At 42.6% G+C, this 26,723-nt stretch overlaps 1 protein-coding gene across 9 annotated transcripts in view; it reads right to left on the reverse strand.

Annotated features, from left to right (window-relative positions):
- Nucleotides 1–6,827: 6,827 nt before the first annotated feature.
- Nucleotides 6,828–26,723, reverse strand: part of PCNX1 (pecanex 1) — a 94,418-nt gene continuing 74,522 nt past the window's right edge. For 5 of the 9 annotated variants that reach the window (XM_066608393.1, XM_066608395.1, XM_066608391.1 and 2 more), the window contains 10 exons: nucleotides 26,053–26,306; nucleotides 25,685–25,921; nucleotides 24,997–25,097; nucleotides 24,573–24,723; nucleotides 23,840–24,070; nucleotides 21,430–21,704; nucleotides 17,477–17,685; nucleotides 15,626–16,050; nucleotides 13,402–13,542; nucleotides 7,444–10,478 (listed from right to left, as the gene is read on the reverse strand). In XM_066608393.1, the coding sequence (XP_066464490.1) occupies nucleotides 10,338–10,478; nucleotides 13,402–13,542; nucleotides 15,626–16,050; nucleotides 17,477–17,685; nucleotides 21,430–21,704; nucleotides 23,840–24,070; nucleotides 24,573–24,723; nucleotides 24,997–25,097; nucleotides 25,685–25,921; nucleotides 26,053–26,306 (2,165 nt within the window). In that variant the 3' untranslated portion in view covers nucleotides 7,444–10,337. Of the gene's footprint in view, nucleotides 7,003–7,443; nucleotides 10,479–13,401; nucleotides 13,543–15,625; nucleotides 16,051–17,476; nucleotides 17,686–21,429; nucleotides 21,705–23,839; nucleotides 24,071–24,572; nucleotides 24,724–24,996; nucleotides 25,098–25,684; nucleotides 25,922–26,052; nucleotides 26,307–26,723 lie in introns of those variants that run through there. The other 4 variants (XM_066608396.1, XM_066608392.1, XM_066608389.1 and 1 more) reach the window with 2 other exon arrangements.

Below are 26,723 nucleotides of genomic sequence, written 5' to 3' on the forward strand. Positions count from 1 at the left end.
GCCGCCCAGGCCCCAGATTGATAGCCAACAGAATGTTTGGGAGCATCTGGGACACCAAGGTCGACAGCCTTCGAGTTTATATAATCTAGAGCAGTGATAGCAAACTTTTTAGAGACCCAGTGCCCAAACTGCAACCCCATACCCATTTATTTATCGCAAAGTGCCAACATGTCATGGCGGGGGACTTATCACAACGTATGATTTTACCCACACCCTTCTAAAAAAAAGACAGGGCTGTTTCAAAATAGACTGGGTGCAGATTTTGACTGCTTTTTGGATGTGGAAATGCTGCAGAATGTCCTCAGTGGAAGTTTCTGTGGAAAATTCTGCACCATTTCCGCATCCAAAAAGCAGTCAAAATCCGCACCCGCTCTATTTTGAAACAGCCCTGCCATCCCACAGTGGCCCCCAGTGTTAATAGCGACATCCCACAGCAGCACCAACTGTAATAGCGACACCCCACAGCGGCCCCCAGCAATAATAGTGACATCCCATAGTGGCCCCCAGCACTAATAGTGACACCCCACAGCGGGCCCCTAGTAGTAATAGTGACATCCCATAGGGGGCCCCTAGTACTAATAGTGACATCGCACAGCGGCCCCCAGCAGTAATAGTGACATGACACAGCAGGCCACAGCAGTAATAGTGACATCCTATAGCGGCCCCAGCAGTAAAAGTGACATTCCATAGCGGACCCCAGTACTAATAGTGACACCCCACAGAGGCCCCTAGTACTAAAAGTGACATCCCACAGCCACCCCTAGTACTAATAGGGACATCCCACAGCCGCCCCTAGTACTAATAGGGACATCCCATAGCAGCCCCAGCAGTAATAGTGACACCCCACGGGGCCCCAGCAGTAATAGTGACACCCCACAGGGGCCCCCTGTACTAATAGTGACATCCCATAGCGGCCCCCAGTTGTAATAGTGACATCCCATAGCGGCCCCCAGTTGTAATAGTGGCATCCCATAGCGGCCCCCAGCAGTGATAGTGACATCCCATAGCGGCCCCAGCAGTGATACGGACATCCCGTAGCGGCCCCAGCAGTGATACGGACATCCCGTAGAGGCCCCAGCAGTGATACGGACATCCCGTAGAGGCCCCAGCAGTGATACGGACATCCCATAGAGGCCCCAGCAGTGATACGGACATCCCATAGCGGCCCCAGCAGTGATACTGACATCCCATAGCGGCCCCAGCAGTGCTACTGACATCCCATAGCGGCACCCAGTAGTAATAGTGACATCCCATAGCGGCCCCCAGTAGTAATAGTGACATCCCATAGCGGCCCCAGTAGTGATAGTGACATCCCATAGCGGCCCCCAGTAGTAATAGTGAGATCCCATAGCGGCCCCCAGTAATAATAGTGACATCCCATAGCGGCCCCAGTAGTGATAGTGACATCCCATAGCGCCCCCAGCAGTGATAGTGACATCCCATAGCGGCCCCCAGTAGTAATAGTGAGATCCCATAGCGGCCCCCAGTAGTAATAGTGACATCCCATAGCGGCCCCCAGTAGTAATAGTGACATCCCATAGCGGCCCCCAGTAGTGATAGTGACATCCCATAGCGGCCCCCAGTAGTAATAGTGACATCCCATAGCGGCCCCCAGTAGTGATAGTGAAATCCCATAGCGGCCCCCAGTAGTAATAGTGACATCCCATAGCGGCCCCCTTGAGTTCTTTTTTTTTTTTTTTTGAGGAGTGTATCACTGTAGCATAAGGGCAGATATTCAGCAACTGGGTGTAACCAAGAATGTTCCTATCCACAATTGGAATAATCAGTAAGCTGCCACAATACATTACATAATGAATGTTTTTCATCAAACCCGTCATACCATCAGAAGGATCCTACCAATCTAGAGCAGGTTAGCGAGCATACCCTGCACCTGTCATTTAATGTATCGCACAATGATTTATCAGACAAACCCCAAAACATTTAAAGATGGAGACAATTGTCATAGATTGTAGATATGGAGAGCTTTATTCGGTTGATTATATTGTAATCCAGGCCATCGCTATATGATATCTTCCAGTGTAATAGTAGTAAACAGTACCAGTGAATTCTGGAGTGGTCCATTACCTATAAAATAGTAGTATGAAAACAAACTATGCTGCTTATACAACGCAAGCATCAGACATTTACCTTCATTGCTGGGACAAAGGTCTCCCATGATAACTAACACCTGTTTGGAGACTTATGGAGTTGCGCAAATTAGGACCAGTAGATAGGTTTGACAGTAAGATCACATTCAAATGATCATAATCTGGTCAAAATTCTAGAGTTAGGCTTATGACTACAGGAACACTTGGCTTGGACTATATAGTGATTTAAGATGAGCTGAAAAGAGCTTGGGAGATGTCAGCGTCTTGGAAAAACGTAGCCATAAATAAAGCCTAAAAACCAGTTGTGCTCTCCCTTACCTTACCTTGTGGCTCAACATATCCCAAGATGAGTTTTTTTTTTTTTAAATAAAAAACAACCCCATGAATCTACGAAATTCTATCGAGATGCTAATATGCTGTATTTGTCATAATCAGGTCTGTATAAGGAGCTTTTGGAGAGGTTTTTCTTTGATTTATCTGTTAACTTATGGCCTTTGATATAAAAGTGTTTTTTCAGAATGTTGGTTGAAGTAGGTTTGTGTTAGAGAACATATTATAGGTCAGTCTTAAAAGGAAACTACATTTAAAAGAACAGTGGTTTTATATTTAGCAAATGTGCATCGTAGTAGTTTGAGCACAACTGTATTGCTTGTTTGTGTGACCTCTGAGTAGTATATACCGTATATACCGGTGTATAAGGCGACGGGGCGTATAAGACGACCCCCCCCAACTTTCACCTTATACGCCGGGAATACAGCGGAGCAAAAAAAAAAAATCACTACTCACCTCCCCCCCGGCGTTCTGCGGCGCTGCTGCAGGCTGTCGCTCCCTCCTGGTCCCCGCAGAGCATTGCTTTCTGGACGCAGGGCTTGAAATCCCCGCCTCCAGAAAACACACATGCCTTCAGCCAATCACAGCCATTCAATGATGTCATTGAATGGCTGTGATTGGCTGACGGTGTGTGTTAGCTAATCACAGTATTAGCTTTCTGGAGGCGGGGATTTCAAGCCCTACGTCCAGAAAGCAATGCTCTGCCGGGGACCAGGAGGGAGCGACAGCCTGCAGCAGCGCCGCAGAACGCCGGGGGAAGTGAGTAATGATTTTTTTTTTTTGACACTTTCTTTTTTTTGTATTACCGACGTATAAGACGACCCCCGACTTCAGAGCAGATTTTTCGGGGTTCAAAAGTCGTCTTATATGCCAGTATATACGGTAAGCATTATTTAAAAAAAAAAAAAAGGGGTAGCTATTAAGTTTTACATAGAAGTGTTAATCAAAAGGTATTGGACACGGACGGACGGACGGACGGACGGAGTAGTGCCTTATGCGAGTACCTGCCCGCTCGTCTCAAAAGATTCAGATGCCCGCGGGGAGAGCAGGGAGGGGAGATCTCTCTCTCTCTCACTCTCCCCCCCCCCGCAACTCACCGCTCTCCCCCGCCGGCACCCGAATCTTTTGAGACGAGCGGGCAGGTACTCACATAAGGCACTACTCGCTCAAGTAGTTTGCCTTAGCGAGTACGCTTGCTCATCTCTAATTAGGACCCATCTGACCGCTCGGTCACCTGGACGTTGGTAGATGGGCCAATATGATTTGATCACATTCTATACCAAGAACCTTGCATTATTTAATGTGGTTAGTGTATATAGTATAGCTATGTATATTTCTGATAGCAAATGTATTTTGAATACTGTTGCCACTTTTTGGTTTCTGCTTCTAAGGTATTGGACACTATTGACACTGATGAAAAATTACAGCGAAAGTCAGTATGCAGCCCATCCCAACCGTAAGAGGTAACTGAAGGGTTGTCTGTAGGTACACAACTGTTCTGAATGAGCTGTGGGCTTGATTGGTTAATTATCACCCAAGTGTCCCCTGCAACCAAGTTAACACATGAAGGCTGCTATTACATGAGTGCTATTAACACTTGTGTAATAGCACTAATTTCTGGGCTACACCTGTGATTGCAGGTTGTGCCCAGCAATTGTTGGGCAGCCAAATACTTAGAAAATTTTCTAACTGCATGAGCCATATACTTATAGCCAGTAATCGGATCAAGCTCCATGCAGTGAAAACTGGCAAGCTTTTTACCAAACATTGATTTGTGAAAGCTTTTCCTTATATCACAGGACAGGTTCCCTTAAAACCCTTCATTCTGAATGCCACTGCATCACAGAAAAAACACCAGACCGTGAAGATCGTTGTTGAAGCATTATACAATTTTCAGAGTATGCACAAAGAAGTTATGCAAATTGAGGCAGTTTCAAATAAATGAGATGATCTTGGAACGTGGTAAAAGGCGATATTCTGTTGTGTACGGACCGATTTAGATGCTCTGACTTAGATGATAGTTTGTTGTTTGTTGTGGTGTTGCTCCACGGCTACCTAATGTCACGAGCAGGATACTATGGTTCTGAGTGACAAATCCAACAATGATCACTGAGTGAGTGTCTGGAGCTGGGCTGATCCTTCTACCATTTTGGAGCACCACACATCTCCATGACAAGGTGCCACAACAGCCAATGACCTCTACTACGCAAAAGGAACCCATTGATGCCAAACCGTTATATTGATTTGCTGCAGTCCATTGAACACCATTTTCCAGCAAGACAACATACAGCCCCAGCAATCAGCAGGAGGGATGCTTTGCAAGGTGTCCAGGTGATTTCTTGGGCAGCAAGATCTTCAAATTACTGTGCAAATGAAAAGCTATGAGATACGACTGGATATGAAGTTAAAGCTCGCCTACAGCCTTGTAATGAAGATGAATTGTGGACTATGGTCAATACCACATGGTGAACACTACCTGAGAAAAGTATTCAAGCACTCACTAAAGATGATGGCCCCACTGCTTACTGATCATCCTGTTTATTGGGCATAGGAGACGTGTAATCCTTGAAAATTAAAACGTATTGTTCAAAGCTACATTCTCTGTATGTTGAGTTTCATATTTCAACCATTTCGTCGTGTTGTGGCATTTTCTCTGTTAAGCATTGTATATGAAATGGATCATACATACATGACTAGAGTTGCAAGATCTCCAGAAGGCATTACTGAGCCAACTAAAGACAGTCAATACAGAATACCTCCCCCTGTGCATAGGCAGATCAGCTGCCATAACCTATTATTGTCCGCTACGCAGCAAGAAAACTGAATATATACTACACACTAAGTTAGGCTGAATGAAGACAATGCCTATCTAGTTCCAGCAGAGGTAAAGCTTCACTAAGATCTCATTTACTTATAGCAAACTTAACAGAGTTGTTCAATTGTAAGCTATTAATTTTCTATTCTCAGGATAAGTCAACAATAGTATGTCGGGGGGAGTCTATCGACAGCAACTGCCCTTTGATCAGCAGTTTTCTGGGCCAGTGTGATTTGTACAGGAAGCAGACAACTTACATGGAAATGAACGGGAACTTAGCTTACAATGGCAAGCCGAGCCACTGCAGTAGGAACGGAGCAGTCTGGTTCCTGCACAAATCAGCTCCGTGCACCAGCCACGATTGGTAGGGTCCTGAGTGACAAAACAGTTCGCCAGTCTATTGATGACCTACCATGAAGACAGACCATCAAGACTTAAATACTGTAGAGTGATATATCCCTTTTAAAGAGGTGGTCCAGTTTTAATCACCCATCCACAGGACAAATAGGAACTGCTGCATCAGTAGGGGTCCAACTATCGATACTCCTACTCATCAAAACTGGGCACCGTGATATCCCTCCGCTGCAAGTTCACAGCTAGGAGGAGTTTGAATAGAACGGCAGTCAAGTATATGCCCTTTTGCTCCATTAAAAGTCTATGGCACTGACTGAAACAGCTGAGCACAGTACATGGCTATTTTCCTAAACACTGTAGTGGTGAACCCTTATTTATCCTGCCTCTGTACTGAAGACTCTGTATGACCTCATCCTGCCTAGAGATCAGTGATACTGCAGCACTTAAATCCAAGTTCAAGCTCCCTGCCCTCCGGTTTACCCTGTCATGGTATTCAATTGAGAGGCTGGTGTTGGTGGTATTAATTGATTGGTTGGGATGGGGACTTGAGTTTAATTAGGACTAAATCCCCATTTAAGTTATTACAAAAGTTGATGGTGGTATGGGAGCTGGAATTGGTAGGACGAGGAGGCCCTCATGAGTTATATGATTACTTCTGTCAAGTAGTAGTTTAAATTATTACATGGCGATGATTGATATTGGTTTATGGGAGTAAAACTCCCCAACTGAACCCTATAATAAAATACTGTGGCCTTTTATCTTTAAAAGAATGGTGTCTTGTGTTTTTATTCAAAGAAGTTCGTTTAAATTAGTGTATCTTGATGCCACCGGAAGTACTGGTGGAGCCAAGATACAAGGTGTTTGACAGGGGGTTGACACTCCGTTTGTGATTGGCTGCAGGCCATTGTCTCCTTTCTCGGGCTCACAGGTCCTGCTTTTTCCCCCCACTGCGCTGCCTATAGCAGGCGTCCCAGCAGCCACGCTTTCGCTGTCTCTGCGGCCCCTTTTTCGCCATTACAGATTTTGTTGCTAGGCCGGCTGTCACCACCGCTGCCTTGGAGCAGACCGCTGTGACACTCCCTGGTGAACCTTCGTCCACCCTTCCACGCTGTGAGTGTAGTGGAGGCGTGGGAGGACCACAAGTGCAAAGGTGAGTACAGGTGCGGCCGCTCTGCGCCGCTGCCTGCATCTGAAGTCACAAACGCTCTCCGCTATGGCCCACAGCACAGCTTTCTGAACTTCGCTGAGCTGACGATCAGTGCTCCCACGCACAACAGAGCTGCAGATCGACCGCTCTCCCCTTCCTCCACGGCCTCGTCCACTGACCCCCACAGCTCATAAGTCTGAGTGCCGCCTCTCACCTTCCTCCACAGCGCCTGGCGGTGGCTACAAGACCTGTGTGGGTAGAGGACAGGGAGAATGCAAGACAGCCAATCAGTAAGAGGGGGCGTCAAACTACTTGTATCTTGACTCCACCAGTACTTCTGGTGGCGTCAATATACACTAATACCAGTATTCAAAACATGTATTGTGGTAGATCTGTAGGGCCCCCCCATGACCATAAAATGGACCACCCATTTTAGCTCACTATGACGTGACTGCTGTAACTATATTTAGCTTTAACAAATTTAAACATAGCGAGACGCTGACTTGTCAACGATCTCATTCAAGTCATGTGATGTCATCAGTTAACAGAGGTCACAGTTCACAGTAGATTTGAAAGTTAATATAATTATGTATCCAAAGCACTTCGGTTGAACAAACTCAAGAACGGATTTATAAATTTAACAAATACAAAGAACACAAGCATCAAATAAAATAAATATTAACTCATGGTCGTGTTTTGTTCCATTTTTTTTTTTTTTAAATTAAATTATTTCGTAATCAATTGATAACATTCCAATGTTTGGCATGTCGCCCAAGTTTCTAAACAGCACAGAAACATATAGCAAAAAGATCAATACACACAGCTTTTCCTGAGCTTCTATACCTAATTGAATACAAAATGAAAAAGGTTTCAAATAAATAAGTATATTTCCAGGATTAAAAAAAATGGAAAGTAAAGGCAATGTAGAAAAAAAAAACAAAAAAACCCAGAACATTCATATTAAAAGGGGCTCTTATAAGTGTCGACCACTTTCTGAAGGCCAATTAACTCAAAAGCATCAATTTCAATAGAAAGATTGAGGCAGGGGGGAGTATAAGAATCGTATTAAAATACACAGCTACAAGGTATTCTCACATCCTGAAAATGCTAGGATATCAATCTAATAAACCAACAGATTTGACAACACATGTATAATTCATTGTCACAGTTATAAATACTCAAAACGTCCATTTTATATTGAAGGAAGTTACAAGGAAGAGGAAAACAGGAAAGGAAAAATAGTCTGGATATGTTTACATAGTGGCGGAAGCTTGCCTCAGATTAAAAGGCATTCATTCATTTCTCAAAAGCAATGAGAAGTAGGACCTTGTCTTACCAGAAACTGACATGCCTGGTGTCAAACTACTGGAGGCTTTTAGGAGAAGTTGAAAACTAACAACCATGAGAGTATGGAACAGTTTGGCGGTTTCTTTTATATACCGTACCCAGCAAATATAAAAACACCAAATCTAGCTTAAAGGAAACCTGTTACCTCGGAACAGCATTATAAACTCAATCATGGTGCTGGTCAGAGAGGCGACGGGAGCCGGGGAATGAAGTGTGAGTGTGGTCTGAAAATCAACGCGACTCTTCAGATGGCAGCGAACGAGCACAGCCATCTGAAAAGAGTCAGATTTCAGACCAGGCACGGACTCCACCAGAGGACAGCACAGGAACAGGGGAGCGGGTGAAAAAAAACCCGACTCCCCGCTACCTCTCCGAACAGCACCATAAAACTTAGTTTATAATGGTGTTCCAAGGTGACAGGTTACCTTTAAAGACCAAAGTCCACACAGTCATACCCTCTAAATATAACTGCTATTAATCCAAGTAGACTTCCCTTCCAAGTCATATCTTCAAGGGTTCAGTATGCAGATATATAGCAAATAGTTTGACAGGGTCCTCTTTGGGTACTTCTTTCAGCTTCGTAAGGGCGTATTCACAGAATGCAGGTAAACATAGGTTGTTTTGGGGGGTTTTGTACCATTTAACTTATCCCATCTGTACTACTCCTCCTCTAAATGAGTAGATTAGGACTGCCGACAGATAAAAATGCCAGTATTCAGCTGTTACTACAAGGTGAATCTGCAGGAGGAAGGTGGTATTTCCATGACACCCAGGAAAGTAAAGGGAGCTTATCGCCCGAATAAAAATCGTTGGAAACAAATTTGGGCGACAGATGTCCTGTGTACACGCGGTCACCAAACCATGCACTGACCAAGAAGTTACTCACTTATCGGAGTCACTTGGTTTTTGGCTGGCCTAAAAACCAAGTGATTAATGGGCCTGTGTAACAACTGCCTGCTTGCAGTGAATGGAGGCGGACAACCAGAAGAGACCTCCAAGTCCGCTCCACCTCCATGCTCCGAATGACTATTGCTTTTGTGTGGTAGTCTGAGACACCTATACTTGTCCACGTTGATTCTCTTTGCAGTAGCTCTCTGCCGAAGCTAATGGGATCAGTATATCAAGCAGGGCCCACCTTATGTATGACATTCATTTGCCTTACAGGACATATGGGCAGGAGTTTTCCTAATGGGACAGTTCCTTATAAATTAGAGAAAGGACATCGGTAGTACCTCTCTAGCAGGATGATCCTTCCAAACTACACCCCAGATCTCCCCGCTGACATGGAGAAAGTAGTACATTCGGGTTACATAGTACTTTTCAGGATTTTTCTTTTTTGGCTTTTAATCTGGAGTTGAGTGAATATAGTCATATACAGTATATATAGATGCATGTCTAGTGCTAAAGAAGTCCAACATTTTGCAGAGTTTCCTGAAAGTAACATTTACACATACAATATGATGCAGCGGATAACAAGCAGGCATTTCATTTTCTGCAAATACTGCATTTTTAGTGTTTTTGGAAAAGTGAATGAATGGCTCCAGTTAGCCACATATAAGACGGGTTCTCTGGGCAAGGAAGGAGGAGATTTGGGAGGGTTTAAATTCAATAAAAATCAATTTAAATTATGTTCTTCTTTCTGTATATTTCTATATATATTTATACATTTATAAATAAACACTCTGACCAATATCAGATTTTTCTCTTTAGTGCACTGTTGTAGGAAAAAATGGTTTAGTGCAGTTTCCTGAAGAAAAGAAAAAAATTGAGAAGGGAACACAAAAAAAAAAAAAAAAAAAACACCAAAAAACCCAACTATGCAGACTTCTGCAGTGTATAAAATAGGATGAAAAAATCCTGCACATTTCAAAGAAATATGAAAAAAAAGACAACATGCTACAGTATATGAGACATGGCAATTGTTTTTGGCAAATAAATTAGAAAAATATGAAGATCATATTCTGCATGGAGAAATTCAATAGGTTTCGGACTTAAAGCATATGAAATGCATAGCATTATTCTATTGTACATATAAGATAATGGTCTTATAGTTTTTCTTTTTTCTGTTTATACTCTTTATGCAGGTGAACATCCGCAGATTATTAAAACAAACGCAGAAAAATAATTTTACATGTTAGGGCTATGTACAGCCCTTCTCCATCTTGAATTCTGTCCCCAAACAGTTAAAAGTTCATATTCCTGTCTGAAAGCTTCAAAAGATGACTGAACCGCAGAATCACACTTCGGCCCCAAGCTCAAGCACCCCAGTCTCAATCACAGCAACATATTTGTCCTCAATCTTAATCAGCAGGATAGTTTTGTCAATGTGGGACCTATTACAAGGGTCTCTGCTGCAAGGCACCCAGCGGTGAATTACCTGTGGAAAGCGACACAAGAGAACAGAGCGAGAGAAAGGGAGGGGAAGAGATCAAGAGAGAGACTAGCGTTAGATGTCTGTCTTGTTAATCGCATTTCATTTGGTCCTTTTTTGACATGGAGATTAAATCAATATATACTTGCTTTACTATACATTGCTTCTTATCCAATGGGCTGAATGCAACACAATACAGGAATCATTTTACTCATTTTAGAGTAGGTGGTCTTTTTCTGAAGTCATTTTTTTTATGTTAAAAGTTTTACACTCAGGGGCACAAAAAAGTTAACTTTTCTGGATGTTAAAAAAAGGCATCAAAAGTCGTCTTTATCGGGGTCTGCATATGCAGATCCATAAGGTGTACATTGCCTTTACTTCCCCTTTTTTAACTGGAATTGGAATTAAATAGAAAGAGGTCAGTTTTGAAATCAAACACTGAAATTAATATAGTTTAGAATAAGCCCACTATTGAATTTTTTTTTAGGTTTCCCAGTGCATCTAAAATGAAAACTGAAGCCACTTTGTCTACAGTTTTGAACCTACAGTTCTTACGCAGACTTCTACATCTACACTGCAAACTGGGTATTTAAATCCTGTTGTCATAATCCTTTTCTCCAGCCTGCACTTCCTGCCGATATACACCGAATGGTCACTTTATTAGATACCTACCCTTTCACGAGCGAAGCTTCCCTTATGGAAGTTGGACCAGTGACCAAAGACTGCAGTATAAAAATCAAGTGAGCAAGACGACTTCTATGGATCAGTTTCAGTGTGAATCCGAATCAGAATGGAAAACTCGAATGATCAGAGGGACTTCGAATGAGGCATGGTCATGGGCGCTAAAGCAGTCGGTGACGGTATTAGAAAAACTGCCAACATTGCGGGGTTCTCTCATACAACGGTATGGAGTTGAACGAAAATGGTATGATCGAAGAAAAATGCCCAACTGCGAATTTATAAATAAATCTCGATGATGAAAAAGGATCAGTGGAGGATGTCAAGAATTGTTCTGACCAATAGGCAGTGTACAGTCAGTTAAGCAAATTGCAAACTAAATACAAAGTCAGTGCTCCAACATATGAGTGCACAACTTGGTGTTCCTTAGACAGCAATGGCATGTAAACCGATCACTTGAGGTTATAGTCCATCCATGCTAAGCAAAACAAAGACGAGTCTCCAGGGTACAAAAGAGTACAAAGCTGGATCACCGAGCAGCGGAAAAACATCGCCTGGGTCAGATCAGTCTAGATTTCTGTTCGATCATGTTAGTAGGAGGGTCAGAATTTGGTGCGAGCAGCATGAATCCTTCTTGTCAGCTGTTGAAAGCATGTCAATAAGAGCTCAATCACACAGAGGTATTTGCGGTCTGAATTACATGCGTAATACGGACAGCATAAACCCCATTGATATGCATTGGGGGTATTCAGGAGTGTTTGTTTTTTACATGAATGAAAAACAAAGTTATAGCATGTCCTATTGTGGTCTGCATTGTGGATGGAAACTGACATTATTTGACTGCGTAAACACGCAGTGAATACTCATGATGCATGTGTATCTACGCATAAAAGGTAGAAGAAATCAATATGACCCTCTTGGGAGTTTTTTTTGTGTGCAAAGCTGCACAAACAAAATATGCAGTAAATATGCACAGTTTTGGTGTGAAAACTATGTCACACACCAAAACAGCATATGATCCATCTGATTTGCAGCAACTGTAAGAAGCTATCCTACCTACATCAACCACAATAGCCCTTATGAATAATCTCAACACTTAGTAGAACATATGCCACGATTAAATGGAGCTGTGAAGGCCAGGGTCCAATGCACTACTAGATCAGGTTCTCTCTAAAAAATAAAAAAAAAAGGGCCATTCAGTGCATATTACTAGCTTGGCAAGAAGTAGATGGTGAATGGAAGGGAGCATAACTACAGGATCAGTCTACATAGGGTTTGTATGAAGTCTGTAAGCAAACTCAGAACTGTTAAAAACTTTGGTTCAAAACTTTTGCAAAGTTGCTTCACTGGAGATGATTTGGGAAAATAAAGAGAACTGATTGCAAACAAAAGGCTATAAAGGGGTTTGTTCTAGACTAGGGGAAAAAAGGGCTTTATTTTTTCAGAATCCATGCCACAACTGTCCACGAGTTTTGTTTGGTATTGCATCTCATCTCTACTTAAGTGAATGGACAGTTGTGGCATGGTTTGTGGACAAACAGAACTTTTCTAGTCCTGACAAACCCCTCTAAGTTTTAGGGCATATAACAACTTCAGGGTGTATTTACACACAGCAGAATTACATGCGCACTACTGCTGCACCATGACAAAACCATTTACTGCAATAATACTTTTTAGGAAACTGCTAAGGTGGTAGGGACTGCAGCAAAAAGTAAAAAAAACGTCAATATGTACAAGTAGTTTTGCAGTGGTGCAGCAGTGAACTCAATGTGAATACACCTTAAAAGTGGTTCATTCATATACAGAAAATTCATTCCTTGTACTAGAATCTAGACTTACATGTGTGCAAGATGACAAAGCAGCTAGTAAATACATAATGGAATCATACGTATAGCTTAAAAAAAATAATCAAAGGCGACTTCAATGGGAATACCATAAGTTCTGAGAAAATAATATAGGACTGAAAATTCAGATGTACAAGTAATCCCTGTTTATTAAAGCAGCAGTGCAACAATCTGTCCCACCGGAGACAAATTTGAGTGATACCCAAGATATGTAGAACAGGAATTGGAGTTTAATGAGCAAAAACTTGCATCCTTAGCAACTATTATTAACAAAAAGGAAAATACTTTATTAATTTAAGATATCCTGACAGATGGAACAATGTAAATTTGTCATCAAGGATAAGAACAAAAAATGAGTTTCTCCCTTGGAGATATTAATAGTAATCATCATAACTGTAGTAACCTACATGGCCTTCCATGCCTTCCTGAGGGCTCCAGTCTTTCCAGCTATTTTTCCCAGCTTTTAGCCGCACTAGCTCATCTGGCCATTGCAGCTCTTTTCTTTTGGATATATTAACTCCTTCAAGCACCTGGCTTGGATCCACAATCTAAAGAGAAAAAGACGACATTAATTTACATTTCCAAGTACCGAAAAAGCAACGTTTAAGTCAACAGTTATACACGGCTCCGAAAATTATGCTGATCATGCATCAATATAAAAACTATTAAAAGCTTAATAGCTTATAACAAACCAAATAAAGGAGCAGGAAACGGGAAGTTTGACCATAGAACAAGTGTTACTTCTCTCAAAAAGGTAGACGGCATAATACCAGTGCAGCTAGCTTCTCTATAAGCCTTTTAACCCTTTCCAATCCACTGTCTGACCTCTGAAGACATTATGATTTAAAGCTGTACAGCTCCGATGTTGGAAGACGTCCGTCAGGGTTCTCTTACTGTATATTGCCGGCCTCTCTGCTGTCGGAGCCTCATGCAGTACTGGCTTTAGCCAGCATATAGCGCCGTTGTATAACAGAAAAAAGAGAAAGCCCCCTAGGAAACCGCGGATACAAATTGGATTGGAAAGGGTTAACAGGCCTTGCAACATGACTACCTACGTAAGCCAAGCCACGGTTGCATTAGGGCTGTGTAATACACAGTCCACAGTTTAAATATGCATGTAACATGTCCATTTACTGTGTTTTACATCACAGTAAGCCTATAATATGCGCGATACATGCCAAAATAGGACACGCTGAATGGCCCAATGTAAATCAATGGGCTTTTAGAACTGTATTATGCATGTGAAAAATCTGCCCATGTGAGTGAGCCCTAAGGAAAAATAAGAAAATATTTCATGGTTACTAGACACCCCTTTTATTGGACAGAGAGGGAGGGGAAAAAAAGACGACAGAACGATGGTTGGTGCACAAATGCCGTCGTCAGGTTTCCCCTATATAATCTAAGTTTAAACTATGCATGTAATAGGGTTTGTGCCCCGTTACCTTTACAATTCTCTCTTGACGTTTTCCTGCCCTGTTAGTCAGCTTGTAACTGGCGGCATGGCTTCCATTGATTTCAATGAGAACTGCGCTTACACATACAAGCGCAGGCCACTACATAGAAGTTGGAGGAGAGACTCCCGCCGCGTTCGCTCCGTCCCCTGGGTAATTGCAGAGCTGTCAGCTAGCACACAATCAGCTGACTGGACGGGGTTCCGAGCGACAAACCCCTGCCAATCAACTATTGAGGACCTATCCTGAGGATACATCATCAATAGCATTTTCTCCGGAAAACCCCTTTAATTTCCTATCTAAAGTACGCAAGCATGGGCATCCTATGATACAGCAGTTGTGCCGAATTTCATCAGAGGATGGACAGGCATATTAATTTACCATCAAAACTAGGGGACGTGCCTGGTGCAACCGTGCAAAGAAAACTTGTCTTTTTTCACTTAATTTTTTAAGACACAGTGCGGGAAGTAGTCAAAAGGAGATTATAAAAAGGTACTGGGGCACATGTAATAGTATGTAGCCATATGAAAATCTCAATATTAACACCATTACATGCATAGCCTATATAGGAAAAATCTGATGACAGGTTCCCTTTAATCAGGTTTCTTGATTATTTACATCAGTGTTTTTCTTGTAAAAATGATGTACCTCCATACTCCGCATGCCAGGTCTGTTCACAGTCTATGATGGGGCTGCTACAGCCAATGACAGATCTCAGTGCACAAACATTGAGGTCTGCGATTGGCTGCAGCAGTCTGTGATGTCCTGTACACCGGCAAACCCATTGTCAGAAGGGAAACCGGAGCTGTGGTCCTGGAGACCTGGCAAAGGTGAGTATAGGATCTTTCATTATGTTTGGGCATGAGTAACATGGATTTAAAGAAAAAAAAAATGAACTCGAGCAACCCCTTTAAGAGCAGACCTAAGCAGAGAATGGGCAGACTGATTCAAAGCTGAAAGGAAGAAAAACAAACATTTTACTTTAATTTCTTAATCCTGTCCAATATATTGGTTGGTTTGCCTCCGATCAATATTTTGGACACATTATTGAAATTTGAGCCCAACCCAAAAAATTGCTTTGCACAGGAGCATTTAGGCAGCATTATATACAGTCTATAGATACACACATGTATGCAAGTGTTGTAGATAGCAGAAAGTACTGCACAAAAAGTGTCCTAACCTGTACTCTGTACATGACGTCTTCCTTTTTGGCTCTTGAATGTGTTGCTGGACTTGAATTGCCACATGACTGTGTTTCAATAAGATTTCCCCCTTCAGTTCCCAAAAACCCCACTAAAGTGTGCCTCTTGCATGCAGGTATACTCTGGCTGGAGCTGCTAGAGGAAGGCAGGCCAATCACAACTGACTGGCTTGTGGGGTCTGCTTGATTTGCCATGGATAAACGTGACTGAATGGATGTAGGGAGGTTGCGGAGAGAGATCTGGCTGGTAGAGGATCGCCTGCAAGGCACAAATCCTGTGTTGGACGTCCGGAGGGATGAGTGACGGCTGTTGTAGCAGTAAGAGGATTGACTGGCTACAGAGCCACGAGCAGGGGAATGTCTGACAAGGCTTGATTGCATGGAGTGAGAACTGTGGCTGGTTCCTAAAAAAAGAAAACAATGAAGCATAAATAATGGTATCTTTAGAGCTATATACATTTTAGGGTGTCTCAAGGAAGTCGATTAAATACGTAATTGACTATGGATATCAGCATGTAAAAAAATGCATATAAAAGGAGAAAAGAAAAATAGAGATCTGGACACACAGTCTACTAATGCTTGACTGGTTAAAGCTGCAACTGCAATGTTATATAACTACTCAGAGTCACTGCTGAGTCCTAGCAATCATTTATCATCCTGGGACATGGGCACGACTAAACAGGGGAAGCACACAGACCCTCCGCTATTCTAAATGACAGTATTGAAGTTGCACTGGCTACAACAGAGACCCCAATCTGAACTTTACATGCAGAGACTCTGCTCCATTAAGGCTGCCTGACCACGGGTGTTGCGGTATCCCGCGGCGGGTGTCCGCCGCAGAGCCGCCGCCTGGGAGCAGGGGCTAGCAGACGGATCTCCGCTGTGAACCTATCTGACAGATAGGCTCACCGCGGAGAATCGCAGCAAGTCACAGCATGCTGCGATTTGCCGACCGTGAGCGGAGAATCGCTATGATTCTACACTCATGGATAGGGGGGCTGCACTTTCCATAGCGACGCTATGGAAAGCGTTCACTGTGTTCCCCGCGACTGGATTATTGCCATGGGGGACGCATTGAAAATACGCCCGTGGACAGGCAGCCTTACTGGTACAAGTATGCAGACAAAAACTGATGTCCAGCATCATATCAGAAGAATAAAAGCTTCAATGCTTTACAGTGATACCTTGGGTTAAGAGTGCCTCAGCGTACAAGCTTTTTGACCTGAGAGCAGACTCTCCCAAATTTTTGCTCAGATTTAAGAGCAAAAACTTGGGTTTAGAAGCCTTGCACGCAATGGGCCCCCGCTGTTGCCGGTGGCCCCCTTGAAAGCAATGGCATGCCGGCAACCCCTGCAGTGATTTTCGGGGAAGGTCTTTAACTATAAGCCTTTCCTGAAAATCTTCCCTAGCTGTAGTAACAAATATATACTCACCTGTCTGCCGGGGCTCAGGCCTGTCTAGCCGACACTTGTTTTCAATTTGCAAAAGGTTAAACCAAGACACAAATATCGCCATGTAATGACCGCTGATGCTTTTTGGACAGGTCCTTAAATCGACTAAGGGCATATTATCTGAAACACATCATTGGTCATTACGTGGCAATATTCGTGTCTTGGTGTTTTTAACCATCTGATATTATGCTGGACATCAGTTTTTGTCTTCTGTATGTAGTTTCCTAACTTTATTGAGTAGTTTTCCAGTGAATGTACACCCAATAAAAGAAAGGATAAGAAACCGCCGCTTTCCTGAATGCATTGACTTGTGCTAAACTGATCTCTAAAAACACAGCATAGGGTGTCAAAATCATCCAAGAATCCCGCTCCTTCTTACCTAGTGTTGATAGATGAGGGACTCCTGGAGGTTGGAGGCGTGAAGTCTGTACATGTCCTGTACCTCCAGGAATTCCCCCTTGTGATACACTGATCTGAGCTTCATTTGCATTAGAAGGGTTGTTACTGTTTATGGAGGTCCCGCCTCCAGCATCAGAGTCCTCTATGTTTCCGCCACTATTGCATCCCGCTCCACAGCCTTTCCTTAACCTGGAAGTCAGTAAAATTGAATAGAAAAGTCAAAATAAAATAAATTGTATGTTATACACACTTAACCCCTTAAGAGAATAGCCTATTTTATGCCTTAAGTACCAAGTGATTTCCATTGTCACATTGTAAGAGCGATAACTCATTGACACATACGCATGACTGCTGGTTTTCTTTTGGGACGAGCTGTATTTTAACTCCTTAGTGAAAGCACCATAGTGCTTTAAGGCCTGTAGCTGCAGGATGTGTATGTAGGGTGATCGCAGGTGTCAGCTGTTTCTTACAGCTGACACCCGCAGGCTCATCGGGACTGTTAACCCTTTAAATGTCGCAGTCAATTCTGACAGCAGCATTTAAAACCCCCGAACGCTCTTCGGGGGTCCTGTACAGCCCTCCCATGATGAGATCGCAGGGAGCCGTGCAGGTGTCAAGGCAGCCAAGGGCCTTCTGAAAGGCCCCAGGGTTGCCTTAGTAGACTGCCTATCAAGCCATCCATCGGGTGTCTTGATAGACTGCCTGTCAGATCGCAGTAGGATGTAATGCTATGGCATTACATCATACTGCAGAAGAGATCAAAGCATTGCATGTTGTGGTCCCCTAGGGGGCTAAAAGAAAAAGTAAAAAGAATAAAGTTTTACTAGTTATAAAAAAAACAAAAAAAAAAAACATGTTTCCCCATCTTTACAATAAAAGGATCTAAATAATAAAAAATAGATACATATTTGGTATCGCTGTGTCCGTAAAAGTCCAATCTATCAAAGTAATGCATTATTTACCCTGCATGATGAACGTTGTCCAAAAAAGAGAAAAAAAGAAAAAACAGCAGAAATGCGCTTTTTTGGTAACCCGGACTCTAAGAAAAAAATGTAATAAAAAGCAATCAAAAATGGTACCAACGGAAACTACAGAAGGTACCGTACAAAATGAGCCCCCACAACACTGTTGACAGAAAATTTTAAAAGTTATTGTGCGCAGAAGATGGAGTTTGGTATCGTAGTAATCGTACTGACCCATTGAATAAAGTTATCGTGTCATTTTTGTTGCAGTTTGTGCGCCGTATAAACAAGATGTGCTAAAAGATGAAAGTCGTTTTTTTTCCCCATTTCTGTCCACTTAGAATTTTTTTTAAAGTTTTTCAGTACATTAAAAGTACCACTGAAAAATACAACCCGCAAAAAACAAGCCCTCTTACAGCTAGATCGATGGATAAATAAAGGAGTTATAATTTTTTTAAAAGGGGGGGAGGGGTGAAGAAAAAAAACCAAACATAGCCACGGTAATCAGAGTAAAAAACGAATGTGCGAGTGGCTTAAGGCTGGGTTTTGTTTGAAAAATGCATATGTATTATTTTTTAGGCCCAATGGGCAGATTTGAATTGAGGAAGATCCGCAGTTCAAGCCGCCCATAGGGAACCACGGGTGTCCGCACTTGAACTAACAAATGTGGATTTGTTATCCCAATTACGAATGCGGAAAACAAAATCGCAGCATGCTCCATTTCAGCGCGGTTCACGCACAGACGGCTTCCACTGAAGTCAATGGAAGCTGTCCATTGTGCGGTTAATACGGCAGACAAGGCCACATTCTGCGTGAAAGCTACAGTTTGGAAAAACAAAAAAGTACTGTGCATGTGCGCCGGCCAGCACTTCCGCAGTACAGAAAAAAACCCAAAAAAATAAACAAAACCCGGCCAGGTAAGCAGTGTCCTCGGCTGCAGGCAGGGTCAGATTCTGTTGCGGGCTCACGCATGTGGACATGAAGCCTTATCGATTTTTTTTTTTTTCTTTCAATGATAACTTAATTACATTTTTGTGTTACTACTTTTCAGTCCCTGAAGAGGTGATTGTTCGATTGTTAGAATAGTACATGGCATTACATATGTAGTGCATCCTACCAAGTTTATTAAACTCTGCAGGAGGCGGGGCCTAATAGGCTGGAGTTATATTGCAGACATGGAGGCCTTTGTCAGGCTTCTGGCTACTATGGGAACCCATTGGTAACCCTGCAATTGTGGGGTGCCAATTTGTGACAAGAGGAGCATCTTAACCTGTAATCTGCTTACATGCTGCAGTTGTTACTGATTGCCGCATGTAAGGGGTTAACTTGCCAGAATCTGAGAGATTTCTTCGCTCTTATATCAAGAGCCTAGCTGTCAGTCAGACAAACCACCGCCTTAAAAGGCTCTGTGCAGGTTTAAGGCCCATTAGTGAGGTCAGTAAAAAGCGTATTGCGGTGTCTAACGGGTTAAAAGAGGATCTGCCAGCTGTAATAGGTGTTTCAGTAAATGCCTCTATTCTGCTTATCATCACTTCTGGAGCATTTTTTTTTTACAACTTCATCTTTTATTCCTACTGGAAAAGTATAAATTTACCAAAGCATTAAAAGAAAAGAGAAGCTGTGCCGTGATTGGCAAAGTTTCAAAGTGTTTTTGAGAAAATAAGGTCTTGTGTCCCAAATATTGTCTGGTTTTGAAGTTCTTGCTCACTATGCAGCACCTCGGTTGCAAGCTCTACAAACTGTAGTGTGGTGTGCCGACGAGTGTACAGATGAGACGCGCCCGACAGAAGAACTATTAAGGTGCGGTTTAGGACGTTTCTCCAGACCATGAGTGTTCTAGAACAGTCTGGGGGAGTCCTTTGAAGTGTTTCCAATGAGAAAGTGGAAGAAATTTGATCTGGGTTTCAGAGAAGTCCGAGAAATCAGTGTGCCAAGCATCAAGACAATTCAGCATACTGCCAGCGACAGCACATCGAGTACTGCAAAGCAAAGTGCCAATTATCCAACATATGAAGCCAGACAAGCCGCGTAGAAGGCAATTTGCTAACAAAACGCTTGATCGTATCAATAGCAACAGCCACTTTCTTGGAAACCTCTTGTTTTCAGACAAGGCCACATTTCATCTGTCAGGCTATGTCCATCAATGTAATATGATGATATTGGGAACTGGAAATCCCAGTGTCTACAGAAAACATGTGGGATAGCTCAAAATTGAATTTTTTTAGTGTGGTGTAACAAAATTATAGTTTTTTTATTCCCTCTCTGTGAACGTAAAATAACTGGCTCTGTATTCCTTGACATGTTGGAACAGTTTCTGTGCCCCCAATTAGCAGATTTGCAAACTTTCAGCAAGACAGTCTCCCCCACATTGCAGTGTGGATATTCACATTTCCCTCAATACCACCTTTCCAGGTTGCTGGATTCGAGAGGACAGACCAATCTAGTGACTGTAGTGTTCACCAGATCGTACCCCGCTGGACTTCTTCCTCTGGGATTACGTGAAGGACAGCATATTCATGACTACAGTTAATGATCTCCTAGATTTAGGAGCCAGTATCCCTGACATGATTGCATCTTTAAAAGTGAACATGTCGGCGTGAACTGGCAAGAAATGGAGTACAGAATGGATATTATTCATACTACCAGTGGGGTAGAGGTTAATTTAATGCTAGCCAAAAAGGTTTTGAGTGGTTTTCATATTTCTTATCTTATTTTCCTACTAGTAGTACTTTCTGCTCTGCGAATGGATAAAATGTGAGAGGTTTGAAAGGAACACCCTGCATATTAATACATTTCCAGGAACAGCAACAGAGGAACAGCACAATGCATAGTGCTAAGAAAGAAAGGCTCAGAGCTGTTAATTTCTGAGGAATAGAAGTATTCACTAAAACAGGCTAGTCAGAAAAGCTGACAGGTACTCTAATAATGGCAAGGACGTCTCTGGAGCAAGCTTATAAAAGATTCCCTTTACCTGTGCCATGTAGAAACAATAAAATTCCTGATATTTGCCACACTAATAGGCCCTCCAAGAATTTGCTTGAGCTGATCATGGCTGTCAGAGTAGGAAGTGGTTAGTGGGGACACATAGATGGGATATCCAATAGGCTGGTCGCAAGAAGAGTTGATCATGTTCCTGAGAGCCTGTTTAGCATTTTGTATGCTTCCTCTCTCTGGGTTGCGGTTCCGGAGAAAAACTAGTTCCTGCTGTTGACCAGCCCACAATCCACGGACACATTCTTTGTTTACCTGTTAGAGAATAGAAAACTGGCTTTTATTAACATATTCTGTTACTAGTAGAGGACTTTGTGTTAGTGACTGTGCACAGAGTAAATTGTTTAACCCCTTGAGTGGCACGCCCGGAAATTTTCCGGGACGAGCTCCACTGCTCATAGCAACATAGCCCGGAAGATTTCCAGGCTATGTATCACTATGGGAGCTGCAGCGCACAATGCCACAAGCTGTGACAGTGTGCTCTGCCTGCATTGTCCCACAGAGAACAGTGCAGGACTTTGAAAAACCAGAAGATATTGCCGATATGCCGGCAATCTCCTGCTTTGTTTACAGGTTGCCATAGAGACCATCGGCTTGTCAGAAGCAAGCCGATGGTCTCTGTGGCAGGGAGAGCTGGTTGTTAGCTGTCAGAGGACAGCTAGGTACCAGCTTTTACAGCAGAGATCAGAGAAAACCTCCGATCTCTGCTGTGTTAACCCTTTACATGCTGCAGTCTATGTGACTGCAGCATGTAAAGGGCTGTCACTGCAGCATGTAAAGGGCTGTCACCATCGGACCCCCGGAATGTGATCAGGGGTCCTGATGGGTCCCTGTGGAACCATCAGGACAAAAAAATAAAAAAAATGTATAAAAAAAATTATAAAAACACTTGTCTCCCTTTACTTTGTAAAAAATCAAAAATACAATCACACATGTGGTATCCATGCGTCGTAATGACCCAGAGAAGGAAGTTAATACATTATTTAACCCCTTAATGACATGGCCCCTTTTTTTCTTTTTTCCCCATTTCTTTTTTTCCTCCCTCCTGTTTAAAAAAATCACAACTTGTCCCGCAAAAAGCAAGCCCTCATATGGCCATGTCAATGGAAAAATAAAAAAGTTATGGCTCTTGAGACGCAACTGCAAAATTAGTTGAAATTCAATGATTAGACCATTTTAAAAAACCTGCCCTGGTGGGCACGACAGGGTGGTAGGAAACCCGCCACTCAAGGGGTTAAAGTGTACCGTCTGTTATATAGAGAAATGGTTATCATGCAAGAGCGCGCACAATGATGGTTTTTCTAACCAACTTGCATCTTGCCCTGTTTTCTACACTTTGTATCCAATGTAAGTTATGTAGCGGAACAATTATTGCGCACACTCCTGCACTCTAACTCTGTCAGTATTACTGGAGGTACACTTTAAAAGGATTTTCAAAGTTATGGAGAGAAGGCAGGAAATGGTTTAAAAAAAGTTAAAGTTAAGTCCCATTTATATGTAACAATTATCGCTCAAAATTCGGTAAAACCACGGCATATGAGCGATAATCGTTGCGTGTAGATGCTACCATCGTGCACTTTTTGTCTGAATGATGACTTTTAGGTGAGCTTAAAAACCATTGTTCAGACTGCATGCTGAGTTCTCAATGGGAGCTAGAGATAACATTGTATCAGGCTGTTATCTCCAGGAGAGCTAGAGAGGACATTGCTTTCTCTTAGCAGCCCATGTCTGAATAGAGCTAATTGCAGAGCTTAGGCCACCTGCTGAGTTCTGCAAACAGATCCTGGAGGCTCATTTGCATGCAAATGAAGCAGATAAACTACTAATGGGCATTAGTGCCCATTAAAACTTCATGCAAAATGATCACCAAAACTTTCAATCTTTCGAAAGATTATCTTTGCGTATAAATGAGCCTTTATTCTCACCTTTGTTACTCTCACCTGTTCTATCTTCCTTGCATTTCTTTGCTTACTTCGACTGCAGTAGTGACATTCTGAAAACACACGTCACCGCTATAGTTGGTATATAGTTCAAGACCAATGAGGCCAGCAATGGCTGCAGCAGTCGTGTATGTATACAGAATGTCACAGCTGCAGCGAATCACTGGCCTCAACGGCCGTATACTGCTGACACCAGTGATTGACTGTAGTATTAACGTGTGTACGGAAAGTCCCCCCCGCCGCCACAGTTAATACAGTAAAGCGATGAGGAGGCGGCGGTGCACCAGAGGGGAAAGAAATCAGTGAGTGCAATTTAATTTTTTTCCCTTTTTAATTATTTAATGCTCTCTCACCATTTCAACTACTTGGAAAATCTTAATAAACAAATCATTCATTGTGTATCTTCTTTAAAAGGCACAGAGTAAAAAAAGTGTTAGAAAAATTGGTCACCTTGATGACTCGAAAACTAAGATAACGTTTATTTAACATAATAATCTTGTACTCGTTAGTCCCATCATCCATGACATGTCGCAGGGCAAGCAGTGACGGAGAGTTTGAAAGAACTGCACTTCTCCACGCTGGATCTCCTTCATGGGCAATTACTAGATTTTGTTCATGAGACATGATGGCTTCGTACAACACTGCAGGGTCGTCATACTCATCTGGAGATGTAAAATGATCCTAAAGTGGAGAATCACAGAGTAGATAATGAAAAACATGAACTGGCTGTCCTCAAAAAGCATTTTACATCTCTACCCCTTTAATACTTTACTTCCTCATAATCATACACTGTATCCTCATCTATTTATTTTTTTAAGATGGTCTATCCATTCTCCCAGTATATACATTTCAGAAAATACATGTGTTCCCCGTGAAACAATGCTAGAGCAATGTTTCTTAGAACCTTATCTTATAACTTTCCTTCGTAATTCCTACTGGAAAGGTATAACAATTGACAACTCTGTTACCATTCCCTTTGTCCACGGGCTGTATCACTACACAGTCTGAAACGTACAACATAGACTGGACAGCGACACACTCCAAACTGGTAACACCCAATTCTGAGAGCAGATGCTCCAGAATGGTCATATTATGAGGAATGTTAGTGTTTACTAAAACAGACATGCCAGGATAACTGACAGGTCCTCTAAGCAATCTGACATACAGGGAATGCTGTACACACCTGGTGAAGTTTTAGCGACATCCGGATTCCAGGAACTACTACCTTTCTGAGTAACTCCATATCTGCAAAAATCCATTCATCCCGAATGGAGGAGATGCGGAAATCTCCCTTGAACAAGGCATGTAGACCATAGAGAAAAGACTCCAGGTTACTAGAAGAAAAGAAAACAATCACCGATCATGCCTCTTGTATTCCCCGGATAAACTGAGATTTGGAAGTTACTGTGCAGCGCTGTCAATTATACATTGACAAATCTGCTCCAGTGTTTGCAATCTTTAATATGTAGCACTACTATTATACCGTACAATGTTTTTTATTAGTCTGTATGAAAAGTTGGATTCTCTTTTAACTTGAAAAGTTGAACTGCAGCTTGATGAAAATGAAGATCATTCTCCATCAATTGAGAAAAATTAGTCCATTCTACCTTGACATATGATGAGAAGCTGTCCCAAGTGCTCTTCTCCCCAAAATGCAAAGTCCATAACAAAGTGTCACCAGAGGGGAATCTTTCTCAGCTTCAAGAGGCTGAAAGAAAAATAAATGAAAAAATTAAAATATTGTTTGTAGTAAAGAATCAGAAATTACATCTTCAGGGCTTATTCAGATGACCGTATATCGGCAGGGTTTTCACGCCCGGCCAATATACCGTGTCCCTCTCTGCAGGGGGAGGAGGCTGGAAGAGTCGGGAGCAGTGCACCGAGCTCCTGCCTCCTCTCCGCCCTTTGGCACTATTTGCAATGGAAGGGGCGGAACCAAGCTATGGGACTTAGCCCCACCCCCTCCCATTGCAAATAGTGGCGACGGGCAGAGAGCGGGCGGGAGCTCAGTGCACTGCTCCCGACTCTTCCAGCCTCCTCCCACTGCAGAGAGGGACACCGTATATTGGCCAGGCGTGAAAACCCGGCTGATATACGGTCATCTGAAGCCACCCTCAGAGATATATTCAGACTTCAGAGAACTCCTTTAAATGCAGTGTAGAGGTTTGTATATCTTAGGTATATACAAAAGTAAGAAGGCTACACAGGCAGAATATGGATAAAAGGAGTAAGGAAATTTTGAAGTTAGAATTAACTTAGCTGCTTTATAACTAGACCAAAGGATTTTTTCCTCACATTCACCTTCTCTCTGCGGGAGGAGCAGTACTTAATCCAGTTCAGATAGCTTGCACAGAAGCTCTCTCGTGAGATGCCAGCCAAGCGAAGGTCATAGTCTTCATCAATGTTTGGATTAAATGTAGGGTCCACATCCACATAGCAGTGATCTGAACAGGGCCGGAGTCCTTCCTGCATAGTTTCATTGGCCAACCACTCCTCCAGTTTTGCAGACGTTGTCACATAGTAGATAATGCCCTAGCAGAAAATATAGACAGCAGTTTAAAAATGCTCACAGTGACATGAGTCAAGTCCACATCTACTTGTAGGAGATTTGAAAGGAGGAAGTAAAACCTACACTTTACACCATTACAGCACACACTCCATACCTTGACATAGTAGGTAGTCAGAATCCGACGAAGGTCAAAAACTTGAAGCATGGAGGCTGCACTGTTATCTGTAATGCTGTAACCCTCTAACACATATTTTGTAACCAAGACTTCCCATGCAAGCCATCGCTGTCCAAAGGCAGCATTGAATGACAGCATGTGGGGAACATGTCCAGGTTCACAGCAACAAAATCCCTCATCCTCTTCAACGCCCTCTGTAATGGCCTCTACTTCACGCTGCTGGCAGTAAGTGCCTAGAAGTTTTGAATTGAAGGAGAGAGACGTAAATACACAAGTTATAGTTCAAAAACACAATTTAATCTCAACTCTAATGTGTCAACATAAAGCAAAAGTACAAAACCTCTCTTTAAAAAGGAAATACAATCCAAAAATTCCATCCTCTTCAAAACAGATCTTGACATGAAGTTCCCCTATCTTGAAATGTTAGAGTAGGGTTTTCCAAGACATTATATTGATTACCTATTCTTTGGTGCAATAGATTGCAGCACCCATAACCATTCTACTAGGTGCTTTAAAGGGAACCTTTCACCAGGTTTAGGCTGCTCGGACAATGAGCAACATGAACCCGGGACAGGTATACCTTATTTGGCCGGCATGGCGCTTCCCCTGTAACTTGGAGCTCCATTTGGAATGAATCTTCAAAAAAAAGG

The sequence above is a fragment of the Eleutherodactylus coqui genome, chromosome 6 (assembly GCF_035609145.1).
Source record: "Eleutherodactylus coqui strain aEleCoq1 chromosome 6, aEleCoq1.hap1, whole genome shotgun sequence".
Taxonomy (NCBI): Eukaryota; Metazoa; Chordata; class Amphibia; order Anura; family Eleutherodactylidae; genus Eleutherodactylus; species Eleutherodactylus coqui.